At 38.7% G+C, this 11,256-nt stretch overlaps 1 protein-coding gene across 4 annotated transcripts; it reads right to left on the bottom strand.

Annotated features, from left to right (window-relative positions):
* Nucleotides 1-1,888: 1,888 nt before the first annotated feature.
* Nucleotides 1,889-10,613, bottom strand: tacc3 (transforming, acidic coiled-coil containing protein 3). 4 transcript variants are annotated; one of them, XM_044143641.1, is made up of 18 exons: nucleotides 10,462-10,613; nucleotides 9,136-9,298; nucleotides 8,866-8,993; nucleotides 8,424-8,461; nucleotides 7,463-8,340; nucleotides 7,353-7,402; nucleotides 6,955-6,997; nucleotides 6,741-6,867; nucleotides 6,600-6,658; nucleotides 6,394-6,524; nucleotides 4,460-4,532; nucleotides 4,257-4,376; nucleotides 4,095-4,162; nucleotides 3,397-3,440; nucleotides 3,125-3,285; nucleotides 2,938-3,044; nucleotides 2,138-2,258; nucleotides 1,889-2,051 (listed from the first exon to the last, which is right to left on the bottom strand). In XM_044143641.1, the coding sequence occupies exons 2-18, from the start codon at nucleotides 9,295-9,297 to the stop codon at nucleotides 1,986-1,988; spliced, it is 2,376 nt and encodes a 791-aa protein (XP_043999576.1). In that variant the 5' UTR covers nucleotide 9,298; nucleotides 10,462-10,613; the 3' UTR covers nucleotides 1,889-1,985. The 4 variants fall into 4 exon arrangements, with proteins under 4 accessions (XP_043999576.1, XP_043999575.1, XP_043999577.1 ...); XM_044143640.1 differs by having other exon boundaries at nucleotides 7,353-7,433; nucleotides 7,482-8,340; XM_044143642.1 differs by having other exon boundaries at nucleotides 7,353-7,430; nucleotides 7,491-8,340.
* Between the last annotated feature and the right edge of the window lie 643 nt (nucleotides 10,614-11,256).

Genomic DNA, 11,256 nt, shown 5'->3' with positions numbered 1-11,256 from the left:
TATTCAAAATAGGGCTGAATACCTCAAATTCCTCGAGGAAAATGTATCTGCCTCAAAGCTTCGTTAAGTTATGTTTTATTATTTAGCTCACGTGTTCCGGCTGGGTCGTTATTTGCGTTGCGCAGCGCTCTCACTTCCGCCTACGACTTGTTGATGAAGCTAAGTGTTAGCAGCATAACGTCCAATTTTCAAGTTCGGCCTGGGAGGATTTTACTGATTTATGATTATGTCCGGGTTTTTGTCGTTTTTCGGGGGACCAATAAGCATCCTTGAAATGACGGGAGCGATGGCAGCTTTTCCCCTCTGCCGGTTCAGAGCGAACGGCGGGATTATTTATACAGGTGAGGAGATAAACTGAACACGGCGGGCAGTTGTGCTTTAGATGCGTAGCTTTACGGACGAACCGGAAAAATAGATTTCATATTAACCCTATCGCAACAAATGTGTGTCGGAACGCATCGTGACGGTACGTGGCTGGTAGATGAGTTTCTGTGACGAACTAAGGCGTCAAGTCCCGTCGCTAACATGAACACAAGAGCTATAAATGTCTTGTGAGCCTTACTCTTCGTCATTAAATTGAATATAATTTCAGATCTTTGTATAACTTCAGGTTAACTTAGAAAGTGAGCTATTATTGTTACAGGTTAATTTTCTAAACTACAGAAGTTATTGTTAGGGATGCTCAGATTTTAACATTTTGAGTGACATTGATATCTGATAGTAATACTTTTGTTATGTTAGATTTACCAATATTTTATTTTAATAGATGACTCTGTTTACAACAGCCCTAATTCAAAATATATAGATGGAAACTACTGTGACATGAGCTGCCTTTCCCTCAGCCTTACAATAGAGGAATTTGACATTTCAAAGAATGTAAAAAAAAAAATAAAAATGTTTTTGGCGCTGATTAAGTAGTTTCAAAATTCCGGAAACACTTCCTGTGGGCAGGAGTCATGTGATCAACAACCGGATGTTACTACTGGAGAAAACAACTAACAGACAGCAAGTGGTTATTGCTTAAATTTATTCATGTGTGATTCTAACTACATTTGTTTAATGGAAACACTGCAATAGCAGAATTGTGTTTATCAGCGTTAGTGGAGTATCAACAGTTTTGCACGTTTGTAATGGAAACGCAGCTATGGTAACAGTTTTAAGTTTGTAAAAGTTGGTTGTAGCTTTAAGAGTCTTTTACATTGGTCTTGTGCTTTGTTCTAATTACTAGAGAAACTGAATTCCCATCATTCGCGCTTGCTTTACCCTTAAAATTAACATATCATGTGACCTCGTCACATTTTGGTAACAAATTACCCAACTTTCAGTTTTTACATTTACTGAAAGAAGCTTTATTTTAAAAACTAGGTTGCGCTTGTGAATCTGTTCCTGTTGTTTAGGGGTGCAGAATAAGATCATGTGGGGGTTTGCCCCAGTATCCCATCTCCCTTTGAGTGGGTTAAAGCGTCCACGGGTGACGCAGAGTGCCGGGTCGGTCGTGTCCAGACACAGGTTTCAGTCTCATGGTGGCTCTTTAGATGACTGACGTGTAGACCGACCGAGCCGGCAGCATCTTCTCCCCCTCCAGCCTCATTCAGGTCCAATCTAGGTAGGGTTTCCTTTCACCATTCAGGAAGCGCATTGTCCCACTGTGGGAGTGATGTGACAGGAGCCTGTGATTGCTGAGGGAAGAAGGGGAGCTTTGTGTTGTTTAGTTGCAGGAACGATCGTTGGCTCCAGACAGATGACGGGACAGAACAGTGAACACAGAAAACTATAACGATGCTCTAATGTTACATCTGTGTCCTTAACTACTGGATACGTTACAAATTAGGCCGGACACTGCCCTCTAGTGGTACCAGCTAAAATAAAACGAGACTTTAGGGAAATATTGAAATTTGTAAATTCTCTTTATTATACAATCTATTAAAACACAAAAAAAGAACAAACAAAAGTGAAGCAGAAACAAAAAGTATTTAGAGTTTAGCTCAACCTTTCTGCACTTTGGATATTAGCTCGTCGCAGAGCTTGGTGAGCTCCTCCACTTCTTTTTCCTGAAACAAATTCACATGGAGATTTTTCACATTTTTCTATTAATTTAAAAATGTATATAAATCAGTTCACACTGATGATGACTCACTTTCTGATCAAGGCTTTTCTCCAGCGACTGAGTCTTCAGCTGCTCCCGCCGCAGCTGGGCCTGCAGACCCGAAAGCTCTGCCTTATATTTCGATCGGACCTCAGCAATTTCCTCATTTGCGCTAAAAAAAGTAAATAAATAAAGGAAGTAAATTTTTGTCTCCACAGCCAAAACTATTTATCTGATTAACAGCGATGAATGGACTAATTACATAATAGCCAACCAATTTGGTAATCAATTGTTAACCAAACCATATAAACTGAAAAGAGGCCATTTGCTGTAAAAAATAAAAATAGATGCAATTAATCCAGAACTACAAAATACTAGTACGATGGCGTATTAGGGTTATTGCAGATAAAAAAAATAATAAAAAGACTCAAATTTAGAGATTATCTTCTTCTACAAAACCAATCTTGAAAAATTCAGTTTGGAAAATCTAAAATTTGCTACAAAATAATCCAAAAATGTGACTTCTGAAAGTCAAATTTCAGAAATTTTTTTCAATATTTCAGAAATTTGTTCTTTTTTATTTCCATCTATGACGGCCCTAACACGCCATCGCACTTTTCACATACTAGAAGATTATTTGAAGCACAGGACGCATCTGCAACTAAAAAATACTAATCGCTACGTTATTGCATTTTAGGCAATATAATATTTTCTTATTTAAAAAGGGAATTGATATTTGGTTATTTGCATCTTTAAAAGTATTTCTAATATTTTCTAAAAAAATAAAAATAAAAAAAAGTGTTAGTTGCTAATGCCGTAGCTAAAACTAAATCTAAGTTTTGGCGTCTCACAGGTTGATCTTCTCCTCGGCGTGAGCCTTCAGTGTCTGGTACCGCTGGTCGCCCTTTTTTATCCTTTCCAAATAATCCTGCGCGCAGGATTTCAGCGTCTCTTCATTCTGGCAGTGGAAGAAAAAGGATTATTTGTTTTTTGCTGCCATCCAGAACCACATTAGCGTTCTTCCTCTGAGAATCGGACCTTTTTGTAGCCCTCCACCACGTCCTTGTACTTCTCCAGCCTCTTTAACATGTCGCCCAGCGACCGCTCCATGGCGTTCAGGTCGCCGGAGACCTGATCCTTCTCCACCAGAGCCTGGCTGAGCTTCTTCTGCGCCTCCGCCCTCTCCTTCTCCTGACTCGCTAATTTATTCCAGAGGAAAAATAAAATGCTTTTAGGGCTTTTAAGGAAACCAGAGCAAAAAATTAAAAATTAAAAAAATAAAAATAATCAGATGTGCTTTATAAACTCACCATTCATATTTGCAATCAGTAACTCGAACTCTGCCATTACTTTTCTATTGAAAAAGAATATTTTATGTGAAATTTGAGATTATAGTTCAGTTTGACTATCTTCATGTTCTATAAATAATAATAAAAAAATTCCAAGTGGTTTTATAAGTGGTCCTTAATTAAAATAACTTCTTTAAAGTTCGTAAAAGTGAAGAAAATAAATAAAACTAGGAGCAATTTGATAATACGCTGTAATACTATGTAAAACTTTACTCCTCACCCCTAAAAAAGAATGACTTAAAATAATAAACTACCAAAAAGTTCAAATTAAAAACACAAAAATAAATAAATAAATCTAAAACACTTTGGTTAGAAATGTACTTAAAAAAACATAATAAGGTTTAAAATGGAATAAAAAGGGAATCTGAGAAATGACAGAAGTAATCATGTCAGTTATTTTTAGTTATTCTGATTTTTAAGGTGAATTAAAAAAATTTGGAAAGCAATAATGAATATTGATTTATAATTTTTTTTCATTCATACTGTACTGTCAATGTATTTACCATATTTTAAAGTAGATAAAGATGCAGAATAAGGACTTGTGTAGGAAAACTTAACATTTTTTATTTTTCTAGACCTAAATATCATTAGAAACTAATTCCAAGCAGCTTAGGAAGTTTGTAAAAGCAAAAAACGTAAAGTCAGCATTCAAAGCTCACCTCATTTCTTGACCATCGCCTTGCAGCTTTTTAACCTTGGCGTTCCACTGCTCCTCTTTCTCCTTGGCCTGTTTGAAAAAGTTTAATACAACAAAGTAACTTTTATCATCTTTACATTAAATCTGAGTGAAATCAGAACCAGAGTGACATAAAAAGTCAAACCTCTGCCTGCACCCTGGCAATGGCGGCATCCATGTCCTTCTGGCTGTACTTCAGAACCTCGATAATGGCTTCCTCTGCAGGTTGGGGGAACGGAGGGATGAGACTCTGCAGGATTGGAGGCTGAGACGGAGAAGAAGAGAAGGATGAGAACCTGTCAGGCTCCGACACCAAACTGTTCTACTCAGATTCATGTTGAGACTCACGGCTGCGTCCTCCACCAGTTTGAAAACATCTTTCTGTGAGCGTTCGGCTGACTCCTTCTCTGCTTCACTGAACCTGTAAGATAATTATAATGTTAACGTCTAAAAGAAACTGAATGTTGTGGTAGAAGATGAAGTTCACTCCTAACTTAGCAGGTTAAAGTAAAGGTATCATGCATTTTCCAGACAAAGTGTTATAAAAGTGAATTATATTATGTTGAGTTGTTAAAAATGTAGATATCACAGATAACTTACAATAATTTAAATTTGACGTTTTAAAATTGTCCTCCGTCTCTTTAAGAAGCTCCTAATCTTTCTGACACTTCAGCACATCTTAATGCTTCTGAACTAAAATCACTCCAACCATGAACTGCTTGATGTTCATTTTTTTTCTCAGAGGCTGATATTAATTTCGTCATGCAGCATTTTTAGCCTGGCCATTTAATTCCCTTTTTCTCACATAAACCGGTTTAATTTAGCCAAACCTTCAATAAAACTGTTCCTTCCCACATATCTCTCAACCTTTATGGAAAAAGTTGCCCATTTCAAACTGTTGCCACCTTTAAAACACAACAATGTTGGCGCTCCAGCTTATTAAAATCCTGACTTTGCTTCAACAAGCTGACAAAATCTTCACTCATGTCATTTAAAGACAACATTTCTGCTTTTATTTTAGCAACACATAACTCTATAAAGGTCAGGGTCATGATCCCTTTAAATGGAGACAAAACTCACAGGGTTCCTATAAATCTTCCATTACGACATTCAAGACCTTCTGTAACCTAAACCACACCTACATGTTGAAGCTCTTACCTTTACAGCTAAACACTGCAACTGATTTTCACATAAAGTAGCCAAGGCTTGTTCTAAAAGTTAAAATGTCCAGTGGAAAATTTCTTAAAGGTTACAGTGAATATGAGCGAATCAACATGTAACAGTGTTTTATGGTTTTTGCTCATGGAAAAGTTTTTTGAACTCTGTATTTCATTAGAGTTATTTAATTGTATCTTGTTTGTCTGCTATGCACTCCCATGAACGTCCTTGAATGTTTAATTTCGCATATGAAAGAAAATGTGTAGCTTGCAATCCGTTTTGTAACCAAGTAGACACACTGCGTTCAGAGTCTCACGCTGCAAAGCCTTAGAAGTTGACAGAAAATGTATCCCTTCTCTGGTTTTTGAAACAAATTTTCTTCACTGTTTGTTAAAGATGATTTCCACAGCAGATGTGCCTCTCGCATAGAATAACGTTTGACAGCAGAGTTGGAGTATTTTCACACCTGATAGTCCAGCAGACTTGGGACCAAAATTGCAACTTTTTACATTTTCAGCTGCTGCGGTTCTCTGTGTCAAACAAACCAAATCCTTGTAAACACCTGTTCCCCTCCCCGCCTCTGGGGGCGCCACAACAAGAACCACTGAAGAAGACATCTCTTCTTCAGTATATGTAAACAATAATGGAACAGGGTCAGATTATAGTGGTTGTACAATTTCTCTTTGGTAAAAGCCATTTCTCCCATCAACATTTGACTCTCACGTTTGTTTTGGTTGTTTCTACCCACAATGCCCTGCACGGCATTGTGGGTGTTTCCAGTCCGCCTGGCGTTCACATACACATTGAACCGTACCAAAGTTTACTTCAACCGGACAGAGATTTTCAGACGTTCCAGAGTTCGCATCAGTTTGATTTCATGTCTTTCCAAAACAAACCGGACTTTCTTCACAAACAAACTGCAGTTAACTAAAGTGGACTAAAAAGGGATATTCATCTTTAGCTTAATTTGTTTGGCTATATTTTTAAATTAAACAAAGGCTACAAGTATTGTCAAGTGTTCATCCTTGATAAATAAAATATTTATAGATGTTTATGGGTAGAGTAATGTATGCAAGGGTCTCCTCCAGTATCCATTGTAAATGAAGACAGTAGTACAAGCGTACCGTGCAGAAAGGCCAGCAGGGGCAGCAGAGAGCAGCTGAGCAGCAGGACCTGCAGGTTTCTTTGGGCTCTCTCTCAGAAGCGGATCAAACTTTAAGTACAACGACTGCTTCCTCAGTGCGGACTCCTTAAACTGCTCAGGGACAAAAACATTTTAAGTATCTTCAAAGCAGAAATGCAGATAATTTAGCTACAGTGCTGTACTTACAACACTGGAGCCAAACTGTTCGAGGTAATCAATCTGCCCATCAAAGTCGTTGGCCATGACTGGAACAGAACAGCAGTAAAGTTAAAACAAATACGTGTCTGATGACTTCCCAGCATCAGGACAGCAGCAGCGTTCACTCACACATGCTTCCAGACACAAACTCTTCATTGGAGTCCAGATGCATCTGATGCTCGGAGGGAATCTGGGGCTTCTGGCTCCTGCTTTCACCGTCCAGGTGTTTCTCTGACGGAACCACGTGATCCCCCATCTGACATTTCAGGAGAATTAAAGTTTGTGTAAGTAAGCAAAGGGAGAAGCAAGTTTGAGAGCTGCAGCAAACTGAATCACTGCTCACCGAGGCTTCATGATGCTCAGCAGGAGGCAACATCTCTGCAGCCCTGCAGGGAAAAAGTTTAAAAAATAACAGATCAAGTCCAGAGTTACAGAAAATCTTTGAAAATGTTTTCTTTGTAAGTTTTCTGGCATTTAACAAATATAAATAATTTTGGTAATTAAAGTTGGCATAAAATAAATAATTTATCTGATTTAACTTCAGACAAAAAGAAAAAAAAAATGTTGGTGATTTTTTATTTGGCGTATGAAAATATTTGGTTTAAACTGTAAATAACTTTCATAAATTTAGGCTTTTAATCAAACATACAATTGCATTTTGTTATAAAACTGTGTAATTAGAATATCAAACACTTTATTGAAATTCAAGGATTTTCCTGGATTTCCAAGACCTGTACGAACCCTGTTTGTTCTGCGGGGTCCGGTTCCTGTTGCACGAGGCTGGGAACGCCACTGGGAACGCCGCTGGGATCGCCGCTGGGAACGCCGCTGGGAACGCCGCTGGGATCGCCGCTGGGATCGCCGCTGGGATCGCCGCTGCTCTTTGGAGAGTCGGCGATGTTCGTTTTGGTGCCGAATGGATTGAAGTTCGGATCGTCGAACTTGTCAAAGTTGGAGTAAGAAGCTGTGGTCACAGCAGGGTCTCTGGGTCCGGCTTTCCCAGCGGACTCTTCGAATGGTTTGCAATCAGACGCCGGCTTTAATACTTCACGTTTTCCGTCGGTGGATCTCTTGCCGAGCTTTTTAGGTGGCGGCTTCCGCTTGACTTCAGCGCCGTCGCTGAAGTTGAACTCGAGTTTGATTGGCCCCTGTGGAGGAAGGATTTTCTCCTCATCAGGAGCTTCAGCGGGTTTGCTGTCCTCTGCAGGTGGATCGTCCTCTGCCACCTTCCTTCCAACTCCAACAGGTGAGTTCTGGATTTTAGAGCCTCCGGTCTGGAAAGGGTTGATTGTGTCAAGGTTGTCAAAATCCAGCTTGTAGGATCCCTTTGCTGGAAGAGAGCCGTCCTCGGTGAAACTGCCCGATGCTTCCTGTTGACCTGTGTTTGCAGCCACTTCACCAGGTTGCTTTTCATCAGGTGTAGCAGAGATGACGTCCTGTTCTTCCGTCGCCTTCGCCATGTTCACTATGACCACGCTGCTCTCCGTGGAGATGTCTGCCAGTGAGTTTTCCACAGACGGCGTGAAGGGCAGCGTGTCGTCCAGCGGGGCTTCGGCTCCCGGTTCCTCTGTGGGCGTCCGCCGGGCCTCACTGGGATCAGGCCTGAAGGGAGACAGCACCATCTGTTTGGAGCTCTGGAAGGGGTTGATGGCGTCTAGGTTATCAAAATCCAGCTGGTAGCCGCCTCTGCTCTGAATCGGCATGTTGTCGTCGGGGAACGATGATGGAGCTGATGGGAGAGTTAATTTATTATCGGTTGATTTAGACACAGGACAAAATGAGGTAAGTAGTTTATTTTTTCAGATAAATTACCTTGTTTTGGAGGTTCAGTTAGTTCATGTGGTGAGGCGCTGAAAAAAACAAACAAAAAAAAAGTGTTATTTAAGCCTGTGGTAATTGATCAGTTAAAATTAACTTGATAATTTCCGTTGTAAATATTTTTGAAGGACAACTTTATTTACAGAAACATTGTTTTATTTATGTTTTAGTTGTTTTTTTAGTTTAATTTTTAATCAAAGGGTTGTATTCTTGCAAAGAACAACATAATTAAGACAGCGCATGGAACAGATGGTGTATATGTGTTTTAGATTTTTGTATTATTATATTACTTGAAAATAGTGTCTACGTTTGCAATTTTATCCTAATAATTTCTGGGACACATCATCAACCAGTAAAGTTTGTTATTGTGGCAGACATAGTGTTACTTTTTTGTTTTATTTAAAGACATATAGGAAGCATAAAATCTATTTCTTACTCCAATTTCTCCAAATTGAAAGAGCCGATCACTTTCATGTTCTCGTCCACACTGGGCATAACAACGGAGTTGCTGGGGGAAAGAATCCTTCTAGTCACTGGATCTCTTCTGGGGGTCTGAAAAGAAACCTGAACAAAGACTTTTAGTCAGGGAAGTATGATCAACTGTTGCAAAATCTCTTAAAAACATCATTTTAAACCTGACTGTGTCAATAACACATAGATCTGAAGTCACATAATGAGCTAGATTAAGTAACTAACAGTTTTGTACCTTGGAGTCCCTTGGCATGGTCTTACTGGGCAAGTTCTCCATCTGACGCAGGATGGAGGGCCTCCCTGTGGGCTGATCCAGGGAAAATATGTCCTCAGACAAGATGCTGTGCTTTCCTGCTGGGATGACCGCAGAGTTCTCTTTGGCATCCACAGAATTCATCCTGTTAGACAAGAAGAAGCAGAATGACGTTTCATGGTAGATTTAATGCCACTCAGCATGAGGCGTCAGTCTGAAAGCTGCATGCAGATGATAAGACTCTTCCTATTGAGGCACGTGACAACAGAGTGATCCTGTAGTTCACAGAGTAAAGAAACTGAGGCCGCACTTTTGTGTTTGATTTGAAGACCATTTTATTTTTAAGGAAATGAAAGAGAACACAATCTGTGACTTAGATGTTTTTGGGAGAATAAAGAAAATATAGTCAAGTTAAGATAGGAAAATGTTTTTGTGCAATGGCAAATAGTAGCCTGATGCTATGGTTCTTAAATTGTGCACTAGGTCTGAAAATTTTGGTATCAGCCATTTATAAGAAGGTAAACATGAAGCCATTTAGTTAGAATGTAGAGCCGATAAATTGAGATGCTTGTAGGTTTTTGATATGAAGGAAGGTTGTTTATGAAGTATCTGAACTGATTCACAAAAAAGCCTGGGGTATGGGTGTGCAGTTTATGTGATAAGGGCAATAATGAAAACAAAAAACAAGAGAGACAATGGAAGACCAAAGCTGTGTTAGTGTAGCCGTTTGCAAAACAGAAATGAACTAAAATGTCACTTAATACATCACCAAAAAGTTAAATTTAAACTAATTGTTGAGGTTACAAATAATAAAATTGCGTTGCCACGATATGATCACCAGGGGGCACCAAAATCATTACTTAAACTAAACTGACAACTTTCAATTTCAGAAAAAAATATGAAACTACACAACAAAAATCACTTTCCATAAATTTACTTAACATTTTTATTATATTGCATGTAAAGAGGCGTATTAATACGACTACAGACTGAAACCCTCAAAATAGCTCGTGAAGCCGTGTAGCTGTTAGCATGTGACCAGAAAGTAAATCACATCAGCTGAACGATCTCATGTTTTCCTCGCTGTTTAATTATAAACACTTTTACGGTACATTTCACCACTAACACCCATTCAAGTTAAGCTTCAACACGGCGGAAAGTAAAACTTTTTACTTTAACAAAAACATCGTCAAGAAAAATTAGCAATAGGCTAACTGTTAACGGAAAAACTACAACCAGTTTAAACTGAGAAAACAATTCAAAGCCATTACACACTGAATTACGATAGGGTCAAAATTCACCACCTACCTGAACAACACTGGACACTCGGGTTGAAACAAGTAGACCTTTTCTGGAAGTATGAACGGTAGAATCACCAGATTACTATTTATTTGAAAATCCCTCTCCAGTGTCTGGAGCACACGCAGCCGTTTGGAATTTAAAAGTCATGAAACGCACCAATCAAATTAATTCCTACATTCAAACAAGATGCGCTTCCGGGTTGGGCAGCCAATCATATCAGAGGGCTCATCCAAAGATGACAGACGTTCCAAGATAGTGTTTGATCCACCTAGGTGTGGGGTTGCGGTTACCACACAATTCTCATAAACATTAAATTGTTTTCTTGACGGGACGTTATTTGAACTCCTGTTCATAGATGATCCTGATTTCCTTATTACAGTCTATCCTGACTTAGTTAAAAGCTCTATTTTTAAAATAATCATACTATCACTTTAAAAATAAACCAGGACCAAATGTTTCCTTTCCACTCTCACAAAAGTAAGCAAAATCGATTTAAAAATTATGTATGAAGTTTATTGTTGTAACGACCTTTTGTAAAAACAAATACCAATTCCTGTGATTTGTGAGCAAAAACAAATTTTTTCCCTTGAAACGTTATGAATATTGTTTGGAAGGAGTTTCAGAACTGGATCAAAAGGCATTTCACTCTAAATATGATAAAAGTTGGTTTATTTGTTAAGGGTTAAATATACGGTAATAATAATTTATTTATGGCTGCATTGTTTTTCTCAGACTTATGAAGACCACCCCTATTTTCAACACTTTTTAAAGTAAAATAACTTTGTAAAGTGTTATACCGAA

This window comes from Gambusia affinis, linkage group LG16 (assembly GCF_019740435.1).
Source record: "Gambusia affinis linkage group LG16, SWU_Gaff_1.0, whole genome shotgun sequence".
Taxonomy (NCBI): Eukaryota; Metazoa; Chordata; class Actinopteri; order Cyprinodontiformes; family Poeciliidae; genus Gambusia; species Gambusia affinis.
The sequence above is the reverse complement of the archived record's forward strand: the minus strand, read 5'-3'. Positions and strand labels throughout refer to the sequence as shown.